Below are 26,029 nucleotides of genomic sequence, written 5' to 3' on the forward strand. Positions count from 1 at the left end.
AAATAAATGAACTTTTGCACGATATTCTAATTTTTTGAGTATCACCTGTAAATTCTCCTATCTACAGGGTACTGGAGGGATCGGACCTCAGGTTTTTGGAAGAAATATAAAATCAGATTGTAGTTAAAGATGTGCACAAACTTTTTTTCTGTTTGATGAGAGTTTAGCACCATGAGATTTCAAGATAAAAAGTCACATTTGTTTTATAAGAAATGGGAAGTCCCATGATACCTTATTTTAACTTGCCTAGTTTGAGTCTAGAAAGAACCTCTCTCTCAACGCTTTATAATTGAAATTTTACCTATTCTGTTAACATTTAACTACAAAAGTTGTCATGGTATGTACCATCATTTGGTAGACATTTCTCTCTCATTATCTAGTTTTTGCCATCCAACTGTAATCTTCATAATGTGTGGAAAGCTTTATATCATGGAAAATAAGCATAATATTCAGTAGATACCCAAATTACCAGAAAGGTGTGTTTACGATGTAAACAAACATTCCATTAAGTTAAGTACTTTAATTTTTGTAAAAAAATTTTAATCGAAAGCATTTGGCTAATTCAATTATTATCTCAATTTTTCTGTTTTGAGAACTTAAAGATATCCAGCAATATAAGTAGTGGCCAGACAGGCGCGGTATAATAATTACTATTGAATGATTCATAATAAACTTGTCGATTGCTCCAATTCCTTGGTCCCTTAATACTACTAAAATTAAACTGTTATTCAGACAAAAAAATTCTTTGGGCAGCAAAAAGTAGATTCAATTTTCTGAAACACTTATCCATCCATTTAAATATTTTCCAGCCAGTCGTATTATCCAATTATATTATCTTATCAGCGATGATGAAGGGGGTGTAAATTCTGAGTTGAAGCAGATTTGTTTTTCATTAAAAAAAATAATGAAGAAAGTACATTTTGCTACAAAATAACTAACAAATACACAAAATGAAAAAAAACAGCATCAAAAAGGATGTTGTATTGGGGGAGGGTGGCTATTATGGAGTATCTAATCCTAATTAGGGGTTCCTTGAGGACCTAATAAATATTTTAACCTCTTACTGGCTCTATGCTTATTGTTTGTGAAGAATAAGGTAACCATTGATTTTGCAGACCACTCTTAGTGAACAGTGAGTGCTGGGAACCTTTTAGGGATGCCTGCATAGACTATATCATATCTGGCTAGGATAGGGCCATATTTTATGGTTCTAGATTGACAGATAAGATGTATGCAGCACTAAAAGTGAGCACTGCATACAGCTCTTTAAAAAACTTTAAAATCACGGCGGCTGCATGCCCTTTTGCTGATTGCCAACAGAGCTTTGCAGAATGAATGGCAGAGGCAGAAGCATTATAGGGAGATTACGGCCACTAGACGGAGGTCACAGACCACGTTTTCAGCTTGCATATATTTCTGCTGATATCAGGGTTAGGTTTTTGTAGTATTACTGTACGTTAAAGGAGCACACATGTGTATTCCTGGCCAGGTTTAAAAACCCATTTTAGCCCCCCTTAACACGAAAAAACCCCCAAAAACCTCACCTTTATTCCAGAACCGCAAGGGTCTGCCAGCTTTGGCCAGGCTCCACCTCCTTGGCTGAGATCATCAAAATTGATGATCTTAGCCAATTCAATGCTTTCCTATACGAAAGCATTGGGAGGCTAATGTGCACGCGCGGCAAAAGATGCGCTGGCCAGTCAGCACCCCCTCACAGAGATGCATTGACCCAGTGCTTATACTGTTAGTGTGAGAATAGGTTTAGGGGTAGGGTTAATCTAAAGCTAAGGGAGGAGCTGGTACAGGGTTAAAGTTAACTACCAAAAATTTATTTTAGATCTTTGACATATAAGGCATTTAACAATCAGAACTGGTAAGTGAGTATTTTTTATTTATTTTTCTTTAGTTGCACTTGACGTGTAAAAATTATTATAAGCAAATGTTAAAAATTATTTTTTTTCAAAATGTGGTTTTGAATTTTTCACATTTTATTTTTAACATTTTATTTATACTTAATGTTGTGTTAGGTATACAATTTATTAAAAGAAAGTCCTTTCGGTCCTTTAAAAAAAACAAAAAAACACTCGCATAGCATATCGCGAAACACATATCTCACCCGCACAAACTAGGACCCCGACCCAACCTAGAACTTTCATGATGTACACATCAAAATCCCCATAACCAATCACAAGGACAAACCAAAAACCCAAGACACCAAAGGATACCTAGCCCACAGCATATGTACACATAACTCTACATACAAAGATCAAAGGGGTCAAATAACTACACAACGGACAGATGGAAACCCCCCCTATGACCCCACCCCACGAAACACACACACATAACACCGACAACCGAAAACTCTACAACACCGAAGTACACACAACTTAGGAGACAACAACACCAAGAGAGCCACCTCATCTCCAAACACTAGGCCACAGAACACCACAGCCATATGAACCTCTCCAAGCGAGAAGAAAAGATCCGAAAGGCAGACCACTCAAGTCCTAGCACTACGAAAAGGAGAACCGTTGTACAAACATTGTGTAAAACACATTGTGTTATGCTGTTAAATGTCAGTGTAACTGAGATGATTGTTCCCCTACCCCTTATTTCCATTCTGTACCCCAACCTTTTTGGAAAAACAAAAAGAAAAACACCAGGAAAAGAAAAAAAAACACACTATTTCTCTAAATAAATGAAACCAAGAATGGCTAGGGCCGCACTCACCTGAACATGCATATATTATAAGGTGCTGCTGGGGCCAATTTGTACAACATACAAAAAACACAATTCAGCACACCCGCTCATTCACTAAACAGAGATTTCAAATCTAACAGATTGTAATACCGTATATACTCGAGTATAAGCCGAGTTTTTCAGCCCATTTTTTGGGCTGAAAAACCCCAACTCGGCTTATACTCGAGTCAAGGTCTGTATTATGGCAATTTGCATTGCCATAATACAGACTGGGGGAGAGGGGGGCTGGCAGAGCTGTAACTTACCTGTCCTGCAGCTCCTGTCAGCTCTCTCCTCCTCTGCGCCGTCCGGTCAGCACCTCGGTCAGCTCCCAGTGTAAATCTCGGCCAGCCCCCCTCTCCCCCCCACTGAACTGCCACTGGACCACCAGGGAAGGAGAGCCCCCCTCCCTGCCATATATCAAGCAGGGAGGGGGGACAAAAAAAATAAAAAAAAAAAAATAAGAAATAATAATAAAAAAATAATAATAATAAAAAAAATTAATAATAACAAAAAAAAGGGGTATAAGGACCACTATGGGAGGGGGGGTATAAGGACCACTATGGGAGGGAGGGAGGGGGTGGGTTAAGGACCACAATGGGAGGGAGGGGGGTATAAGGACCGCTATGGGAGGGAGGGGGGGTATAAGGACCACTATGGGAGGGAGGGGGGGATAAGGACCACTATGGGAGGGAGGGGGGGGGATAAGGACCACTATGGGAGGGAGGGGGGGGATAAGGACCACTATGGGAGGGAGGGGGGGGATAAGGACCACTATGGGAGGGAGGGGGTATAAGGACCACTATGGGAGGGAGGGGGGGATAAGGACCACTATGGGAGGGAGGGGGGGATAAGGACCACTATGGGAGGGAGGGGGGGATAAGGACCACTATGGGAGGGAGGGGGGTATAAGGAACACTATGGGAGGGAGGGGGGATAAGGACCACTATGGGAGGGAGGGGGGGGATAAGGACCACTATGGGAGGGAGGGGGGGTATATGGACCACTATGGGAGGGAGGGGGGGGTAAGGACCACTATGGGAGGGAGGGGGGTATAAGGACCACTATGGGAGGGAGGGGGGGATAAGGACCACTATGGGAGGGAGGGGGGGGGATAAGGACCACTATTGGAGGGAGGGGGGTATAAGGACCACTATGGGAGGGAGGGGGGGTAAGGACCACTATGGGAGGGGGTGGGATAAGGACCACTATGGGAGGTAGGGGGGGTATAAGGACCACTATGGGAGGGAGGGGGGGATAAGGACCACTATGGGAGGGAGGGGGGTATAAGGACCACTATGGGAGGGAGGGGGGGGGATAAGGACCACTATGGGAGGGAGGGGGGGGATAAGGACCACTATTGGAGGGAGGGGGTATAAGGACCACTATGGGAGGGAGGGGAGGGATAAGGACCACTATGGGAGGGCCAGGGGGGAGGACATTAGGCCCCCCTTATACCAATTTAGGGCCCCCACCCGCCGCTCAGGGGTGGGGGCCAGGTGGGAGGACATTAGGTCCCCCCCTATTAGTATTTAGGGACCCCACCCACCGCTCACGGGTGGGGGCTGGGGGGAGGACAATAGGTCCCCCAATCGTTTTACTTTAGGGCCCCCACCCGCCAGGGGGGGCCTAATATTTTTAAACAGTGAGCAGCCACAGGCTGCTCACTGTTTACTAGACATGCCCCTACTCGCGGTATAGCGAGTAGGGGCAAAATTTACTAATACAAAGTCATTTTTACTTAGTATTAGTAAATTTGTCTGAAAGACCAATTTAGGTATTTCAGCCTTTTAGTAGATAGCTCCCTAATACAGTGGGAATTAGGGAGTTATCTACTAAGCAGCTGCAATAGAAGTGCCGAAGTCCCGAAATTCCGAAGTGCCGGAGATGCCGAATTTCCGAAGTGTCGAACTGCCGAAGTTCCCGAAGTTCCGAATATCGGAATGCCGAACCGAACCGAAAATTTTCCCCATGCACATGCCTAATAACTACTACTAAAAATGGTGCAATCTATAAACGTACTAGCCCATTATGAAAAATATGCACACACACAAAAAAACAACAACACAGCACTTCCTAAATGATAATCTGCAAGACTATTTTGCTTCTCAAGTTTCAAAAAGTAAAACATAAAATAATCTAATTATCCAAGTTCATTAGTTGTTACATGATATATAATCTCAGTGCATTATTTGTTCTATATGTACATATTTCGTGGGAAAATCAACCAGGGCCCCTTTGGCATCAGTGTGTCAAGATAACACTCCTTCAGGATCTGGAAGAGAGCACATTCCCTTTAGAGAAACATAATGCATTGCTTGATATCCACCCTTCTAAGGATGATAAAATAAGTACTGTTATGTTTTCTACAAACATCTTGGAGGAAAGGCGAGACAGGGGGATATGATAGAAACATTTAAAGGGTATCAACACAGTAAAGGAGGAGACCATATTTAAAAGAAGAAAAACTACCACACCAAGAGGACATAGTCTTAAATTAGAGGAGTAAAGGTTTAAAAATAATATCAGCAAGTATTACTTTACTGAGAAGGTAGTGGATGCATGGAATAGCCTTTCAGTTGAAGTGGTAGCGGTTAAAACAGGGTATGGAGTTTAAGCATGCGTGGGATAGGCATACGGCTATTTACATAGTTACATAGTTACATAGCTGAAAAGAGACTTGCGTCCATCAAGTTCAGCCTTCCTCACATATGCTTTTGCTGTTGATCCAAAAGAAGGCAAAAAACCCAGTCTGAAGCGCTTCCAATTTTGCAACAAACTAGGAAAATATTCCTTCTTGACCCCAAAATAGCAGTCAGATGTCTCCTTGGATCAAGCAGCTATTAGCCCACTAATTAGAAATTGTATCCCTGTATGTTATGTTTTTGCAAGTATTTATCCAATTGCAATTTAAACATCTGTATAGACTCTGACAAAACCACCTCTTCCGGCATGAATTCCATATCCTTATTGCTCTTACTGTAAAAAAACCTTTTCTTTGCCTTAGATGAAATCTCCTTTCTTCAAGCCTAAATGTGTGACCTCGTGTCCTATGTATAGCCCTGTTTATGAATAGATTTCCAGATAATGGTTTGTACTGGCCCCGAATATATTTGTATAATGTTATCATATCCCCTTTAAGGCGCTGTTTTTTTCCAAACTGAAAAGATTTAAATTTTTTAACCTTTCTTCATAACTAAAATGCTCCATTCCTTTTATCAATTTTGTAGCTCATCTCTGCACTTTTTCTAGTGCCATGATATCCTTCTTTAGAACAGGTGCCCAAAATTGCACAGCATACTCAAGGTGTGGTCTTACCAGCGATTTATAAAGAGGCAAAATTATATTTTCATCTCGAGAATTTATGCCCCTATTTATACATGACAAAACCTTACTGGCCTTAGCAACGGCAGATTGACATTGCATATTGCTACCTAATTTGTTGTCTATAACAATTCCCAAATCCTTCTCGTGTGTGGTTATCCCTAGTTCACTACCATTTAGGGTGTAAATTGCTTGTGCATTCTTAACCCCGAAGTGCATAACTTTGCATTTTTCTACGTTAAATTTCATCTGCCATTTTAGTGCCCAGTCCCCCAATCTATCCAAATCCCTCTGCAGCAAGGCAATATCCTGCTCACATTTTATTACTTTACAAAGTTTTGTGTCATCTGCAAACACTGATACATGGCTTTCAATGCCCATTTCAAGATCATTTATAAATATGTTAAATAGAAGCGGTCCCAAAACAGAACCTTGAGGGACACCACTTACCACTTTTGTCCAGCTTGAAAATTTACCATTTATGACAACTCACTGTACTCTATCCTTAAGCCAATGTTCTACCCAAGAACAAGAATATTCATCTAGACCAATTTCTTTTAGTTTGAAGACTAACCTATTGTGAGGAACCGTATCAAATGCCTTGGCAAAATCCAAGTAGATCACATCCACTGCAACACCCTGATCTATATTTCTACTTACTTCTTCGTAGAATGCAATTAGGTTAGTTTGACATGACCTATGTTTCATAAAACCATGCTGATTATTGCTAATAACACAGTTCTTCCCAATGAATTCCTGAATATTATCCCTTAATAGCCGTTCAAATAATTTCCCAGTCACAGAAGTTAAGCTCACAGGTCTATAATTTCCAGGCAAGGATTTTGAACCCTTTTTAAATATAGGAACAACATCTGCCTTCCTCCAATCCTCCGGTACAATACCTGAAACAAAAGAATCTTGAAAAATGAAATACAGAGGTTCACTTATTTCCCCACTTAGCTCCTTAAGTACTCGTGGGTGGATACAGTCAGGCCCCGGAGCTTTATTTACATTAATTTTCTTTAATAGCTGTAGCACCTTGTCTCGAGTTATCCAATCACAAGTTATCTGCAAGTTTGTTGCAGCAATCATATGCATATCTCTTGCCATAGGATCCTCATTAATATATACCGAAGAAAAATAGTTATTTAACCTTTTCCTGGTCTTCATTGACTAACAGACCCATCTCTGTTTTCAGTGTACCTACACTTTCATTTTTTGTTTTTTTAGAATTAATGTACTTGAAAACATTTTTGGGGTTGGTTTTGCATTCTTTGGCTATCAATTTCTCACTTTCCAGTTTAGCCACTTTAATTGCCTTTTTGCAAGTATTATTGGCTTCCTTATATCTTATATAGCAGTGTTCCCCAACCCCCGGGCCGCGGACCGGTACCGGTCCGTGGATCAAACGGTACCGGGCCGCCCAGGGGTGTGGGGTGTGCGAGCCTGCCGGCTAATGCAGGGCTGGCATTGCCCAAGTGCCAGCCCTGCAATGTGCCTGCGGACCGGAGGGGAGATCAGAGATCTCCCTCCCCAGTCTGCAGGCACTGTGCTGACAGCCGGCAGGGGAGTGAGAGAGGACCCGGGAGCTCTTACCTGCAGCTCCTCCGGGTCCTCCTCTCGCGAGATTTGGAGCGTTGCCGCGGTAACCACGGCAACGCTCCAAATCTCGCGAGAGTGAACTCTAGCCCTGTAACTGGGCTAGAGTTCACCTCACCACCACCGGACCACCAGGGAATCCCCACCGGACCACCAGGGACTAAGAAATGTCCCCCCTCCTCCCAGTAAAGGTAAGAAGGGAGGGGGGACATGAATATCTTAATTTTAATTAAATAAATTTTAAAAAAGCCTCCTTACCCCCCATACACACACTGCCCCATAAACACACTACACACACTGCCCCCACACACACACTACACACACTGCCCCACAAACACTGCCCCATACACACTACAAACACTGCCCCATGCACACACTACACACTGCCCCATACACACACTACACACATTGCCCCACAAACACTGCCCCCATGCACACACTGCCCCACAAACACTGCCCCCATGCACACACTGCCCCACAAACACTGCCCCCATGCACACACTACACACACTGCCCCACAAACACTGCCCCTATGCACACACTACACACACTGCCCCACAAACACTACACACATTGCCCCACAAACACTGCCCCATACACACTACACACATTGCCCCACAAACACTGCCCCATACACACTACACACATTGCCCCACAAACACTGCCCCCATGCACACACTACACACACTGCCCCACAAACACTGCCCCTATGCACACACTACACACACTGCCCCACAAACACTACACACATTGCCCCACAAACACTGCCCCATACACACTACACACATTGCCCCACAAACACTGCCCCCATGCACACACTGCCCCACAAACACTGCCCCCATGCACACACTACACACACTGCCCCACAAACACTGACCCCATGCACACACTACACACACTGCCCTACACACACTGCCCCATACACACACTACACACATTGCCCCACAAACACTGCCCCATACACACTACACACATTGCCCCATACACACACTACACACACTGCCCCACAAACACTGCCCCCATACACACACTGCCCCATACACACACTACAAACACTGCCCAACAAACACTGCCCCATACACACACTGCCCCACAAACACTGCCCCCATGCACACACTACACACACTGCCCCACAAACACTGCCCCATACACACACTACACACACTGCCCCACAAACACTGTCCCCATACACACACTGCCCCACACACACACTACACACATTGCCCCATACACACACTACAAACACTGCCCCATACACAGACTGCACACACTGCCCCACAAACACTGCCCCATACACAGACTGCACACACTGCCCCACAAACACTGCCCCATAAACACACTACACACATTTCCCCATACACACACTGCCCCATACACACACTACCCCATACACACACTACACACACTGCCCCACAAACACTGCCCCACAAACACTGCCCCCATACACACACTGCCCCACAAACATTGCCCCCATACACACACTGCACACACTGCCCCACAAACATTTCCCCCATACACACACTACACACACTGCCCCACAAACACTGCCCCCCACACACTGCAACTCTCACACACACTGCCACCCTCACATACACACTGCACCGCTCACACACACATACACACAATTTTGAGTCTATGTCTTTATGTGACTGTGTTTGTGATTTTCTGACTATGTATGTGTCTGCGTGTTTTTTTTAATATATGTGACTGTTTGGTTTTTTTTTTGTCTTATTAAATCAAAACAAGCGGGCCACGGAAAAATTACACACTACACACACTGCCCCACAAACACTGCCCCTATGCACACACTACACACACTGCCCCACAAACACTACACACATTGCCCCACAAACACTGCCCCATACACACTACACACATTGCCCCACAAACACTGCCCCATACACACTACACACATTGCCCCACAAACACTGCCCCCATGCACACACTACACACACTGCCCCACAAACACTGCCCCTATGCACACACTACACACACTGCCCCACAAACACTACACACATTGCCCCACAAACACTGCCCCATACACACTACACACATTGCCCCACAAACACTGCCCCCATGCACACACTGCCCCACAAACACTGCCCCCATGCACACACTGCCCCACAAACACTGCCCCCATGCACACACTACACACACTGCCCCACAAACACTGACCCCATGCACACACTACACACACTGCCCTACACACACTGCCCCATACACACACTACACACATTGCCCCACAAACACTGCCCCATACACACTACACACATTGCCCCATACACACACTACACACACTGCCCCACAAACACTGCCCCATACACACACTGCCCCATACACACACTACAAACACTGCCCAACAAACACTGCCCCATACACACACTGCCCCACAAACACTGCCCCCATGCACACACTACACACACTGCCCCACAAACACTGCCCCATACACACACTACACACACTGCCCCACAAACACTGTCCCCATACACACACTGCCCCACACACACACTACACACATTGCCCCATACACACACTACAAACACTGCCCCATACACAGACTGCACACACTGCCCCACAAACACTGCCAAAAACACAGACTGCACACACTGCCCCATAAACACACTACACACATTTCCCCATACACACACTGCCCCATACACACACTACCCCATACACACACTACACACACTGCCCCACAAACATTGCCCCCATACACACACTGCCCCCATACACACACTGCCCCACAAACATTTCCCCCATACACACACTGCACACACTGCCCCACAAACATTTCCCCCATACACACACTACACACACTGCCCCACAAACACTGCCCCCCACACACTGCAACTCTCACACACACTGCCACCCTCACATACACACTGCACCGCTCACACACACATACACACAATTTTGAGTCTATGTCTTTATGTGACTGTGTTTGTGATTTTCTGACTATGTATGTGTCTGCGTGTTTTTTTTAATATATGTGACTGTTTGGTTTTTTTTTTGTCTTATTAAATCAAAACAAGCGGGCCACGGAAAAATTATCAAACGTTTACCGGTCCGCGGCGATAAAAAGGTTGGGGAGCACTGTTATATAGGATGCCCTTTTCTTATTTTGAATCTCTTGTTTTACTTCTCCACTAAGCCACATTGGTTTTAATTTGTTTCTTTTATATTTATTACCCAATGGTACATACTGTGAAATGTACCTTTCTAATATTTGTTTGAATAGTTTCCATTTTTCCTCAGTGTTTTTATCACTAAGGCGTTTATGCCAGTCGATATGTTGTAGAGCTGCCCTAATCTTATTAAAATTGGCTTTTTTAAAATTATACGTTTTAATATACCCCACATGCTTTTGCTTTTTTGAGTTTATTTCAAAAGTTACCATATTGTGATCACTATTTCCCAAATGCTCCCCTACTTGAAAGTTGGTTAAAAGATTAACATTGTTTGTTATAACGAGATCCAGACAAGCATCCTTTCTAGTTGGTCCTTGTACCAGTTGTGACATAAAGGTGTCATTTAACACATTCAAAAAACGGATTCCCCTAGCTGAAGTACTAGTCCCTCTATCCCAATTTATGTCCGGGTAATTGAAATCTCCAATAATTAATGTGTTCCCCCGATTTGCAGCTTCACCAATTTGCTCTAACAGCAGTTCTTCCTCATTACTATTTACATTTGGTGGTTTATAACATATCCCAACCAATAACGTATTTCCCTTTGTTTGCCCCAAGCAGATATCTACCCATAAAGCTTCCACATTTTCCTCGTCACACTCCACATGCCTAAGATTTGACTTGAACTCATGGCTGACATACAAACATACCCCACCACCCTTTTTGTTTTTCCTATCCCTCCTAAATAATGTGTACCCATTTAAGTTAACTGCCCAGTCATGTGTCTCATCCCACCATGTTTCTGTTATGCCTATTATATCGTATTGTTTAGTGTATGCTATTGCCTCTAGTCCCCCCATTTTGTTATATAGGCTCCTTGCATTAGTGAGCATACATTTAATATTACCATGAGTCATTTGTACTTTTTGTGAATCAATATTACATACCTCCTCTGTTCTGAGCTTTCCCCTCCCCCCATCTCCACCCCCATTGTTCTGAGCTAAGGCCCATCTCATTTCTATGCTATCTCCATTTTCTAGATTGCTTTGAGCCCCCCCTACTACTAGTTTAAAATCTCCTCCAACCTTCTAGCCATCCTATCCCCCAGCACAGCAGACCCTCTTCCTTATAGGTGCAATCCATCACAACTATACAGGTTGTACCCAAGCGCAAAATCGGCCCAGTGCTCTAAAAACCCAAAACCCTCTTTCCTGCACCAAGACTTCAGCCACGCATTGACCTCTCTAATCTCCCGCTGCCTTTCTGCTGTAGCGCGCGGCACAGGTAATATTTCTGAAAATATTACCTTGGAGGTCCTTTTCTTTAGCTTACTTCCTAGATCCCTGAACTCATTCTTTAGGACCTTCCATTTTCCTCTGACTTTGTCATTGGTACCAATATGGACCATGACAGCTGGGTCATCCCCAGCCCCTCCCAATAATCCCTCCACTCTATCCTAGCAATAAGATAAGGCCATTGACTAATGAAAGTATTTAGAAAACTGGGCAGACTAGATGGGCCGAACGGTTCCTATTTGTCGTCACATTCTATGTTTCTATCTATTAAAAGTGCATTTAGTTAAACGCCAAGCACTTTTTAAATGTGTAGTGAATGTGTAGTGATACAGTGTGAAGTCAACACTGTATGCATTGTACCAGAATTGAGAATTGAGAAAGAATAAAAATTGTTGCCTTCAAGTCTTGAGGACATTTTATGCCATGATGAAAATAGTGCTTTTTATCGTCCCTTGAATGTGAATCTTTTACAGCTATAGTGTAAGCAGGATCACCCGAGACTCTCCTCTAGACCATCAAATATGACTCTCTGTTGACAAAGATAAGAGTAGATGTGCCAAGTGAGCACTGTAACAACCATTAAAAATGATGTGGCCAAACTTAAGGCATGTTCAGCCATGCCCCACAACATCATCAATTATATTGATAAAGTATATTAATAGAAAATAGGTCCAGGCACTCAAGGTTCCTTCAAAGAGGCAGATTTATTGAAAACTGAATGCGCAACGTTTTGGCCTTCACAGAGGCCTTTGTCAAGCTTGACAAAGGCCTCTGTGAAGGCCAAAACATTGCGCAATCAGTATAAATCTCCCTCTTTGAAGAAACCTTGAGTGCCTGAACCTATTTTCAATGAACATCTCCTAAATTGGGTTTTCCCAACCCGGTCTTTGATGCACCTGGTTTTCACTGTGAGAGTGCGATATCCTTTATGTTTAAATCAATTGATAAATATGTTAAAAATATATTTAGAATGTTAGTGTTCATTTAATAAGAAAGAGGAAAATTACAGTTGGACAAGCAGATCTCAAAATTCTCAGTTTTGTTTTGGTTACAAAAATAAAGCGTCTACATTTTAGAAATAATAATAACCTCACATAAAAACGGCCTTCTTCAATAAAGAATCAAAGTTTACAGGTTTTTTTTTTGTGAGTATGGTTATTTCAGTTAACCTGCTGTAGTGCTAATAATATCAGGAGTACCTTGGCCTAGTTCCCCGGTAATTGGGCAAACTATCCCCCTTAAGAATACACAAATGGGTCAGCGCTTGATAACACATAAAATGAACAATAAGGCAGCAACCCTAAAAAGAGGATCCCTCTCAACCCTTTAGGATAATACCAAAGTAAAAGACAAGTAAGGGATGTGCCACATGAACTAAGATAAAATAAAGTAAAATATAATAAAATAAAAATAAAATAGAATAAAATAAATACTGTGAGTCTTATTCCAAATGTGCAAATTGTCACATATAAAATTGTCTCTTATTCAGGAGGTAGGTTCAACTTTGGTTCCTAGGTTTCCCTAACTATCCCCCTTACCTGGGTCCTCACCAAGCATTTTAGCTCCTAGTATCCCTGGTTATGGGCTTTTGGCTTCTACAGAAGCCAGAGCCAATTCAGTTGTTATTCATTCACTGAGAGCGTCAGCTGACCTTTCTTAGCCAATAAATGGCACACTGTGCATGACAATTTGCACAGAATTAGCCAGCTAATGATGCCCCAATGACATTGACAGAGGTAAGGTTTCACAGTGAGACAGTGCACATATAGACTCCAGGCACCATGACCACTTCAAATCACTTAAGTGGTCATAATGCTTGGAGAAACTCTTTAATTTCCAAACAAGGCTGCATGATAATGTCCAATCAGGTCAGCAGCCTCCATTTTAAAATTATTATATTTTCGAATACTTTCTACACAGTTCTGCTACATGTTTATGTTGTAGACACAGTTTCATGCATTGTTTACCACTATTCTGGCTATTTATTTATGTGATTAATTAGAAATTGTATGTATACAATTCTACTCTGCACTCTGCAGTGTATATTTACAAATATATATGTATGAGATGGTAAACTATCTTGTGATACTTCAATTTACATCATATACTAAATTGATTTTCCTTTGGATACTGTTCCCTTTTAAAGCAGTAAGGCACTTGGAAAATGCTCTTAAAAGGAGTTGTCAAAGCACTAAAAGTCATAGTGGTTATGGTGCCAAAAGTCCCCTGGAGCTTCTCATGCCATGTAGTCAAACCATTTTCACTCTGAAATATACCTCGATACCTGGGTACCTCTGGGCAAGTCCATAATATCATATATATATAAGCTGGAAGTCCTGCTTCCACATTAGATTCATTAAGTATATACCTATATGGATGGAGTTCATAGGCCAACAGCATCAGCTTAATTGATGTCACCAATACAATAGTAGATATATACATACACAGATATATATTTATTTATTTTTTTGAAGAAAGGAAATTTCCCTTTAGTGATATCTGGGGAAAAAAGTGGCCAGACCAAATAAGTCCAGGGAATCCAAGTATAACCATTCATTAAATATGTTTTTCCTAACTACCTTGGGATGGCACCAGGGGACTTCTAGCAACTCTAGTGGTTATGGTGCTTAGACTACTCTTTCAAGAACAATTGCAAAGGACATTGAATTTTCTAAGTCTACAGGAGAAAATATTGTAATTTCAAATTTACTGTGAAATATTTAAAGATAGGAACATATATTAAAAAACATGAATTGTATTGAAGAGCAACTTACAATTGTTAAATTGTTAGATAAGAATGTAGTATGCAGTTAAATAAAAAATAAAACAATAACTATAACTTTGAGAACAAGAGAGCTGCAAAATATCCGGCTACTTAATTAATGATAACTGTTTTTCCCCCCCCCAGAAACACATAACAGATGAATGCTTCTTTTATGAACGACTGGAGGCAAACAATTACAATACTTATCGGTCACGGAAATACAGCGATTGGTTTGTGGCACTGAAGAGGAATGGCCAGTACAAAAATGGAGCCATAACTGGACCTGGACAGAAAGCCATTCTATTTCTTCCAATGACAACAAAGAGCTGATCTCATGGACACTCAGATTTAAAAAGCATACACTATTTTACCAGTAACAAAGTATCAAAATGTGATTGAGATACAACACTAGTATCATTGTACACGTTCTTCAAAATGTTCTTGCAACATTTCACTGACAAATAGCAAAATAAATCAAAAGCAATTCCACAAACTAATTTTTTTTTACTGTATATACACATTTAAATACATAAGGCATTTTGTGTATACATTCCACAAATTTAAAAGGTTTCTTTAGGAGAAAAAAAAAATACAATTATAGTTAATTATTCATATATGAAAAGTCTTAAATATATATTGAACTTTATTTTACAGTGGGTGGAGTAAACCGATGTATTCATTCAGAACTGAACATGTTGTTATTTATTGAACCCTGTTAGGAAAAGGGGTAAGGCAAATACAGATATGATGATGGTTACATAATGTCATCCATCATGAAGGGGTTAAAATGATGGTCAAAGATAAAATCTACATGAAATACTTCAGTAAACTCTGTCACATTTAGGGGGTGTGGGGCAGTATACAAGATCCCTGAAAGTGACAGAGATGCTTTCAAATATGAACAAATACACCAAACACAGGAGAGGGATTACATTTTAAAATCATTAAAAAAATATAGCAAAAATGTCAATACAAACAGAGAATGTCTGCATAACCCATAGAAGAAAATGTAGAAATGTGATGTCAGAATGTCATTTGTTTTAACCTTTATAGTTGCAAAATGTATAACATTTACGTTCCCAAAAACAAGAAAAAACAATGTCAGATAAGTGTATGTGCTCTGATCAATACAAAACATTGAAAAATGTTTCTTCAATTTATAGTATTACGTTTGGAGTAGCGTGCAGCTTAATGGGCATTTACATTAAATATATTTCCTCTTATTGCCATTCACCAGCACCATGGTTTAGATGAAAATATACGCTCCATGATTTTAAATGTATATGCCTGAGGTATTATTTGAGGTATCGGTCAGTCATTTAATAATCAAAGGTTGACTTTCTGTAAATACTTCCTTGTGTGTAAAATTGTATTGTAATAGATTTGATAATAGATCATTAAAATGTGAAGTTCGTTAGAGGTTACGTTTGGTTTCATAGGCCTCTGGTAGTTCTTTATGGTACAGTGAATAGAACAACCCTGAGTAAATAGCTGGAAATGTCCTCATAGTTAGGTCAATTTTATGGAAACCTTCCTTGTGCCCATACAGTAGCAGTTTAGCTATCCTGCTGGTGATGGGAGTTGTATTGCTGCAGTAAGCAAGCTCTTTAAGGTCCATCCATTCACATTTTAAGCATTCCTGGGGGCAAAAACTTATCTCATAAGACAGTGGTTTTAGTCGACAGATAATATACATATCCGACTTTCCAAAAGCCCCTGGGTGATTATGTTGCTGTCGTATACTCAGAAGGGATTTAAACTCTGACTTAATGCCAGTTTCTTCTAAAACTTCTCGAACTGCTGTGGCACCTAAAATAAAAGAGAACAATGGACATATTTACTAGTGATTCTCACCCTAGCTTTGTAACAGCTTATTCTAGATTATTCTAGCAAGGAGCCCTCAGAAGTCAACTTCTGCAAATACATGCCAGTGATTTGTTAAACAGATATTGAAATAACCCAAGAATACTTTTAGAGGTGAAGCAACATGTATATATACACATGAGTTGAGAAACACGACTTTAATGTACACTTTGGACTTAAATAGAATGAGAAAATCTGGAGAAAATTCTTAAAATGAAACAATCAGCAGGTACAGCAGGTATGTTCCACAAGTCTCCATGGTGAGTACTCCATTTTTTTTTTTTTTACTTTGCTCCAGAATTAAACTTCATATATAGCCACCACTTTGTTCTTTAAAAAAAATGATTAAGCTAGCTATTAGAATCTTCATATTCATGTTAAAGATCTGTAAACCATATGCATTTTACGATGAAACAAGTATATGATTTGAATTCTACTCTAAGTAAGGTCATTGCCAAGGTGAACAAAACAACAGGCATGTAAAGTAACAGAGTGTGAAACTACAATTCTAACTATGGAAGACATTTGCACAGTCTTATCATAATATAAATCATCATTGACTCTTTCAATATAACTCACTCATTGATTGCCAGATGTGTAATATTGCTAGTACAACATATAGATGGCCATTTTTGCAGTGACCTGACCCCTACACAATTAGCATAAAGGCAAGTTTTAAAGAGAATCAATTATTTGTTAAACTTATGTTATTGTCATTTTGTTAATGCATTGCATATCAATAGCATTGTTATAGTCTCCGTTTCACCATTAAAATTTTTAGATTGTAGATCATTTTATCTGAAAAGGAATGACTTCTATAATGAAGTAGGATGTGCTGTGCACTCTAGGAATGTATGTGTGATTCTAGCAGAGTCTGGATGTACAGTCATCTAGGATAATTCTGGCTGTGACAGAGACTGTATTACAGCTGACTGTAAAACCAACCAGTATCAATTACGCTTCCTCAGTTAGATCTCTGTGGTTAGCTGCAGTCTGCCCTCAGTAACTTATACCAAGCCTTATATTGATGCTCAGTCCATGTTAACCCCTTAAGGACCAAACTTCTGGAATAAAAATGAATCATGACATGTCACACATGTCATGGGTCCTTAAGGGGTTAAACAACTTACCTGCATGGTTTAATGTGAATGCTCAAAAGTGTTCCAGTAAAGCAAACAACATCAATCAAAAGTTATTCAAACCCCTTTCTTATTCAGTTTTCAGTCAAAAGATTAGGACATCCTTGTGACCAATGAATATAATATTTTTATAGATTCAATTTAATGATGCTCTTACTCATTAAGACCTTTGATTTTTAAAGGTCTTTGTAACGGATCCCGTGTACTCCGACCGAGTACCCTCCGTTGATGGATGCTCCTAGCGCTTCCAGAGGACTCCAAGCACTCCACCAGACACCATAAGCACCGCAGGCTGCAGCTATCTCCCTTCAGAACGAAGCAGGAACAAGCTCTTACAAGAGCTCAGTGATTATAGCAAGGGAATATGCCTAGCATAGCAATCCCTTGTAGCAGATTCCCCCAATAAGAGACAGGACTCAAGTTGAGGGTAAAAATAGAACTCTCTGGCTGCTAGCTTGCAGCCCTTTTTATTAGGTGCTCCCATGAAGGGGAGGGACACACACAGTAACGTACATTAACCAATCACACAATAGTTACATCCCACACATAGCCCTCCCCTCTACCTGTAAACTAATTATCTGTACACACAGGAAAATACAATTATCATAGGTAGGGAAAATACAGTTTTTACACAACATTCATAACTCCCAAAATATACGTCACATTCGCATAAAAATACATATTCACAATCAATCCATTCGGGGGAACAACATACTCAAAAATCATACGAATTGGACCAGGGGTTCAAAAGTTAGTACAAATGTGCATTTGACCTTCTGGAAGCATGTTTTTTCCAGATCAACTAGTTCCCCAGAATCCTCTATCCTGGAGACAATGGAGAAGCTGATTTAATTATATCCAGGGACAAACACAGCCTCCATTAAGCACATGTTACCAGCAACCACCAAAAGACATAAAAATACATAACTCCTGTTATACTAAACAGAACCCCCACATTCAACCCATCCCCAGATGGCTTGGATCTGAGCGCTCAACATATCCAAACAGCGCTCAGATGCCACAAACACAGTTCAAACGCCATGGGGTTTAAGTTTCGTATGGGCTGATGAGAGGGCCCATAATCCTGGGGCAGCCCAATAACCCACAGTATGCCCAAATACCGTGTATAAAGGGCCAAATCGCCCAGGGACCGTAGTCACAGGGTAAGAGGCGGGTAAGCAGCCCCCTCCAAAACACAGTGGCGAAGTGGCTTTCGCTACATATCTTCCCATTCGGGGGTAGACTAACCAGGTACCTGACCTTCTGCCGGTCAGTACCTAGATTAGTCGGGCAGCCCACCCATAAAACAAAATTAGCAGAGTAGCCCACCCACAAAACAAATTTAGCAGTGTAGCCCCCCAACAATAAAGAATTCACAGAATAGCCCCCCCACAATAAGTCATACTGGCCTGTAGGTCCCAAGTTGTGGGTTGAAACTGTGGCACCCTCGGCCTTGCTGGGCAAATGGCTGTGAGTACTTGGGGGCCAGATGCCCGATGTGCTCTGCTCCGGGGTCAGAGCTGGGGTAGTCTCAGGGTAAGGAAAAAAGGAAGGACAGAGGCCAGCGGCGCTCTGCCCAGTTGCCAGCTCTTCCGCTGGGGCAGCCTGTAGAAAGTCAGGCTCAGGGGAAGGAAACAAGGGAGGACAGAGGCCAGCGGCGCTCTGCCCAGTTGCCAGCTCTTCTGCTGCGGGGTCAGGGAACAAAGGAGTTGACTGGGGAGGAGAAATATCACTTACCTCCCCCTGGCACTCCGGCTGCTGCTGGGGGGGGAGGTCGATGCTCTCCACTTTCTGTAACTCCAGCTCTAGTTGGGGATCTGGGCCAGTTGCCCAGCATCCCTGTAGGGCCGGTGGAGAGATCTCGGTCCCATCTCCACCTGCCTGCAGGGGGTCCTCCCAGGACCAGTCTATGAGGTCCTCTACCTCGGGTACCTCTGGTTGCTGTTGGGAAGGGAGACCGGTTGTCTCTTCCTCCAATAACACATTCTGCCGCTGGGGAGTGAGACCGACTGTCTCCCCTCCCTGTAAAACATACTGCCGCTGGGGATCTGGGCCGGGTGCCCAGCATCCCTGTAGGGCCGGTAGAGAGACCTCGGTCCCATCTCCACCGGCCACCTCGGTTTCTTCCTCGTCCCACTCTACCTGTGGCTGGAGTTTCTCCCAACGTGCCCACTGGCCTTCCCTCAACGCCCTGTGTTGTAGGTTCCGGGTCACCATGTCCCACACGAACCGCACGTATTTCTCCTCTGGATTGGGTCCGTAAAACTTCAGGTGCAACCCTACCATCGTGCCAAACTCTAGTACGGAGTAGCTATACGCCATGCTTGCTGTAGCCACTGCTGGTTCCATTATGTTGCTGAAGATAGGGACGCTGCACAACTCCACACGTTGCCGGTGTCTCTGAGCTGCTTCTCCTCGCACTAGGACGCCATCCCACCGCTGCCACCAATGTAACGGATCCCGTGTACTCCGACCGAGTACCCTCCGTTGATGGATGCTCCTAGCGCTTCCAGAGGACTCCAAGCACTCCACCAGACACCATAAGCACCGCAGGCTGCAGCTATCTCCCTTCAGAACGAAGCAGGAACAAGCTCTTACAAGAGCTCAGTGATTATAGCAAGGGAATATGCCTAGCATAGCAATCCCTTGTAGCAGATTCCCCCAATAAGAGACAGGACTCAAGTTGAGGGTAAAAATAGAACTCTCTGGCTGCTAGCTTGCAGCCCTTTTTATTAGGTGCTCCCATGAAGGGGAGGGACACACACAGTAACGTACATTAACCAATCACACAATAGTTACATCCCACACATAGCCCTCCCCTCTACCTGTAAACTAATTATCTGTACACACAGGAAAATACAATTATCATAGGTAGGGAAAATACAGTTTTTACACAACATTCATAACTCCCAAAATATACGTCACATTCGCATAAAAATACATATTCACAATCAATCCATTCGGGGGAACAACATACTCAAAAATCATACGAATTGGACCAGGGGTTCAAAAGTTAGTACAAATGTGCATTTGACCTTCTGGAAGCATGTTTTTTCCAGCTCAACTAGTTCCCCAGAATCCTCTATCCTGGAGACAATGGAGAAGCTGATTTAATTATATCCAGGGACAAACACAGCCTCCATTAAGCACATGTTACCAGCAACCACCAAAAGACATAAAAATACATAACTCCTGTTATACTAAACAGAACCCCCACATTCAACCCATCCCCAGATGGCTTGGATCTGAGCGCTCAACATATCCAAACAGCGCTCAGATGCCACAAACACAGTTCAAACGCCATGGGGTTTAAGTTTCGTATGGGCTGATGAGAGGGCCCATAATCCTGGGGCAGCCCAATAACCCACAGTATGCCCAAATACCGTGTATAAAGGGCCAAATCGCCCAGGGACCGTAGTCACAGGGTAAGAGGCGGGTAAGCAGCCCCCTCCAAAACACAGTGGCGAAGTGGCTTTCGCTACAGTCTTTATGTTCTGAGTCATCACGCATAGCAGGATGATGCAAAACACAGCTAATGATTCCCAGAGAGAAGCATTGGATTGGCAGATCGTGTCAGACCACTGGCACTGCCCATAAGGCATAATCTGTTTCTTTACTGTAGCACCAACACTAATCAAAGCAGATGGGGTAAAACAAAGGATACATGCAAGGACACATTATTTTGATACCAACCAATGTCCTCTCTATGATCAGACAATCCTCCAGGAAACTTCCATGTATTTACAGTCTGTAATGAAAGAAAACATGCGTGACTTGTTTTAAGTGCGAGACTTGATTTGGAAGTACATACAGAGGTATACAAAGATTGCTCCTAATTACATACTGGTGCACTTTTAGAATGTTTTCAGATGGACCACTGTTTCTAAAGAGATGTTTTGTAAGCATGTGGATGTGATAACATCAAAGCCTTCATCCCATAGCATATGTTGCTGAACATCTCTCCTCATTTTCTACAGCAATCCAAAATTGCATTTTTTTTATAATGTGTTTAAGCACAAAAGGTAGGCATCACGCAGTAGTAACATTATAACAAACATAATTAATAGTCAATAGTAATGGCTGGATGATAAAAAAAATATAAATATAATATGCACAATTATTAGGGTGGCATTTATGTCAATAAAATAAAACTAATACAAGTTTCAAAGTGAAAAAAACCAACACCTAATGGAAAATGCTTTTAAGTTTCTAAATTAGTACTGTATAATTAATTGTATATAATTAAAGGGTTAAGAATAAATCACTATGATGTGCTTTTATTATGGCTTCAAAACTAAATCATCACCTATGTTTTAAATCACAAAATGAATAATCTCCAGCATCTATCAAATCTTTCAAATTATACTATTATCATCTGAAAGCAGCCCAACTGCAACTCCTGGTTGGTTTTACAGCAAGTCGTGCGGCCTAGTGGCTCAAAGAGACAGTCTATGCATAGTCTGCATACAGTTCTTCCACAAAAGTATCACACTAAATGTCATTATATGCGGCAAGCAGTATAGAAGGACAAGTAAACCTCAAATTCAGCAACATTCATATCTAAAAACTATTAGATCCTACTTTAACAGTTCTTAGTGTAATCATCATAATACTTGTATTTTTGATTCACCTCTATATCTGAAGTCATTAACATGGCTGGATTTACATTACAGGTGCCTGTTGAAAACACAGACTTCAGACCCCCACAGACAGACAAATACATAAAAACCTAAAACCATATACAAATTTGACAACTGCATTTGTATATTCATTTATGTATGTATTTGCATATTCCTGCTGGAAATGGATTGTGTTTGAATCTGTGAGTATAGTGAGGTTATGCAGTTGTGTAAATGAAGACAGGGTCAAAGATAATGTTGGAAATGGATAGGGTAAAGGCTTGAGAGGAGTTAACATTGCAGTTATATTACATAGTATGTTTATCGTTAAGGGGATTAAAAACTTGAGATATGTTATAGATGTGGTACAAGGGGTGTTTAAAATCATTGGATTTAGGATTAGAGTTGGGTTAAATTTTGCACATCGATACATGGTGTTTTAATTTTTTTAAGTGGTTCTATCACTTACCAGGTTTTGCTCTTAAATTAATCCTTTTTTTATTCATTTGTCTCTCTCTTTGGTTTTATGTTCTTTTAAAATCACATTTTCTTTTTTAAATTATACATATGAAAACATAGGGACCACTTTTACTCCTCCCCACACCCCACATACGATTAAGTTAAAAGGCTTTGTTTCTGGTGTAGGATTTGAGTGCCTAAATCTGAGACTAAGGAAATAGTTTGTTTAGGTTTTGAGAGGGTTAGGAAATCAAAAGTGTTTATGGTATAGGCATGTAGAGTGTAAAGGGTTATTTGCAAACAATGCATGGAAGCTTGTTACAAAGGTTACAGCACCCATAGCATAGAAGAGAAAGAAGCACTGCTAAAACAATAAGGTTCCAGGGGATGTAGATGCTACCAGTCTTTCTTGACAAAGGAGCTCTTCATCCTCCATAACTCTTAAGCGTCTTTATTGTTTTTGTTTTCTAATATGGGCCATTGAGCTCTTTATGGCATGTTTTTACTTATTTGTAGCTGTCGCCATACTTTCAAGAGATTTGGACAGTTTAGATGTTGTTTTAAATTAGGCTTAATGCTAATACAATAATTTGTGTGTGTAGGGGGAGGCATACCCTCCTATGATTAAATAGTAGAACTGCAGAAGTTGTTCTACAGTGTGCATCACTCAGTGCTGTCCCTGCTCCTCGCGGCAATGCATTTCCTAGCCTCACACACAGACTGGAGAAGCTGAGACAGCACTGAGTTTTACACCCTCTATAATAGTTCCTGCCACTCTGCTATCAAGATCGGAAGCGGATTGGTCTACAGAGGACCCTGTTTAGGGCTCCTTGTATTTATATCCCCTCATCAGCCCACCTGAGCTCTCAAAAGGCACATTATAGCTGGTGAAAATAGACACCCTTACAGGACAGGCACATGTAGGCAGGTGCAATGCTGCATAACGGAAAATCCAGCCCTGGACACTAACAGAATGCTGAGTGTTCACATGTACTTTACTTTTTGAGAAAATATGTAATATTGCTGCTAGTCATCTGGTTAAAAAGAATACTGAAAACATTCTGAAGCTGCTATATGAAGGAATACATGTGTCATTGTATGCTTTTATTAATCACCAATTTATATACTTTGCCTTTGTATAGTATATTTAATCTGATTTTAATATGTAGTACTGTTTCTTAGTGCACTGATGTCAGCTTTTAACAAAACGTTAAATATTTAATAAAAAAAAGTATAGTTAAAACAAGTGAAATGCTAATTGTGTGTAAAATTCTGTACATTAAACATACTAAATCAACTTCCAGTAGTACCTTCTTTTAATCAACAGAACGCCTCTAAAATGTAACACGTGAGCAGGAAGGACCATGAAATATTTTTATGTTTAGTAATAAGCGTAGAAGCATGCTAAAGAGGTTTATGTGATGTTTAAGAGATGTTTTCTGTGGACCGGAAAACTATTGCTCCTGGCCCATTAAAGGTACAGTATTTCCCTTCGTTTGTGAGTTCACTGGAGAAAATGTGGATTTATTTCAGAGCATTCACACTGCAGTTTCTCACGAAGTGTACTGCTTCCTGTGAATCAACATTCAGCAAATTAACCCTGATATGAGAGGTAAATGTTTAATCACACAGTCACCAATGCATGTCATTAGATACATCAAGAGCATATCTGAATGTGCTTTATATGAAGCCTGTGTTTTATGTCATGCTAATTGCAGGGAGGCTGTTACAAAGAGAAAGGGGGGCTGTTACAAAGACAAAGAAGCACTGCTACAACAATAAGGTTCCAGTGGATGTAGATGCTAACAGTTCCTCTAGACCAAGGAACTTTTCATCCCCCGTAACTCTTAGGCATTTTATTGTTTTTGTTTTCTTAGATGGCCACTGAGCTCTTCATGGCATGTTTTAACTTATTTGCAATTGTTGCTATACTTTCAAGAGATGTGGACAGTTTACATGTTTATTTAAATTAGGCTTAGTGCTGATCCAATAATTGGTGTGTAGGGAAAGACATGCCCTTTACAAATGGTAATTTTAGGTTACCGATAGGTTACCGAGGTATTTAAGGTTCAGTCATATACTACTTACAGGTTCTAGCACAAATCTAGGCTACTGGGATGTTTGGACTCAGATAACAATGACGTATTATTGGCTATTGCTTCAAGCTGGCCAGGTACCGCTTGTCTTTGAAAATATTTATTTATGTGTGCCTGAGAGTTTTGATTGGCCAAATCACCAGTTAGTAGATAACCTCACCCCTCATTCATTGCCATGATCTAGGTGTTATCTTGCTTTTCTCCTTTATTCTATTTATCTTTTTATGCTGCTTTTGACTCATGTTTATATTTTTACTTCAACAGGTTTCTACGCTTTACAGCGATTTTGTTTCAGTTTTGCTTTCTTAGTATCCCCCTGGTGATTATTTGTATTTATCCTTATGAAATATATAGGATTTAGGGTTCTAGGGAGCATTTATATTTATCCTTATAACATATATAGACAAATGTTTGGGATGGAAATCTGGGCAATTAACGCCATCTGCTCGCTTTATTTTTAAGCTTGCATGTTACATATTCTAACAATTCTTTTGTGTTAGTAATACTCAATTGACGATTCTATTAAATAAAGTCTGAGTGGGAACAGTTTAGAAATATAGCAACATTTAGTTACACTTTATAGGGCATTTAATCTGTTACTATTCATCTTTTCACTGGAACATTTATCTGTCTGTTTTTTTGTTTTTTTTTGCCAGATATACTGTAGCTTTATTATATTTAGTTTAAGTCAAGTTGTTCTGGTGCCAGTAGGCCCCCGTACGCACTTTTACCTCAAGGGGTTAAACTGCTCTCAAACAGTTTTACCGCAAAGTTGCCTCCAGCACTCATCTCAACTGCCCTCAGTCGGTATCCAGATTTTGACATTTCAGTGTCAGGAAGTTTAAAATGCTGCCAGGCAGGGTGCCGCTAATTGACAGAGTTCTCAGCCAACCAGCGGCGCTCTCCGTCAGCACTCCAATTTTTTAAGAAGCTGGGTGCCACCTAGGTGGAGTTGAGATTGGCGCTGGAGGAAACTTTGGGGTAAACCATTTGAGAATAGTTAA

General features: G+C 41.4%; 2 protein-coding genes across 3 annotated transcripts in view; one reads left to right on the forward strand and one right to left on the reverse strand.

The window, feature by feature from the left end:
* Positions 1-15,473, forward strand: part of FGF2 (fibroblast growth factor 2) — a 78,939-nt gene extending 63,466 nt beyond the window's left edge. Inside the window, exon 3 of the mRNA XM_063458416.1 lies at positions 14,994-15,473. Within this exon, the coding sequence (XP_063314486.1) occupies positions 14,994-15,179 (186 nt within the window). The 3' untranslated portion in view covers positions 15,180-15,473. The remainder of the gene's footprint in view (positions 1-14,993) is intronic.
* Positions 15,474-15,475: 2 nt separating this feature from the next.
* Positions 15,476-26,029, reverse strand: part of NUDT6 (nudix hydrolase 6) — a 33,674-nt gene continuing 23,120 nt past the window's right edge. The window contains exons 4-5 of one of the 2 annotated variants that reach the window (XM_063458415.1): positions 21,545-21,599; positions 15,476-16,658 (exon numbers count right to left, since the gene is read on the reverse strand). In XM_063458415.1, the coding sequence (XP_063314485.1) occupies positions 16,264-16,658; positions 21,545-21,599 (450 nt within the window). In that variant the 3' untranslated portion in view covers positions 15,476-16,263. The remainder of the gene's footprint in view (positions 16,659-21,544; positions 21,600-26,029) is intronic. The other variant, XM_063458413.1, reaches the window with a different exon arrangement.

The sequence above is a fragment of the Pelobates fuscus genome, chromosome 6, assembly GCF_036172605.1.
Source record: "Pelobates fuscus isolate aPelFus1 chromosome 6, aPelFus1.pri, whole genome shotgun sequence".
NCBI lineage: Eukaryota > Metazoa > Chordata > Amphibia > Anura > Pelobatidae > Pelobates > Pelobates fuscus.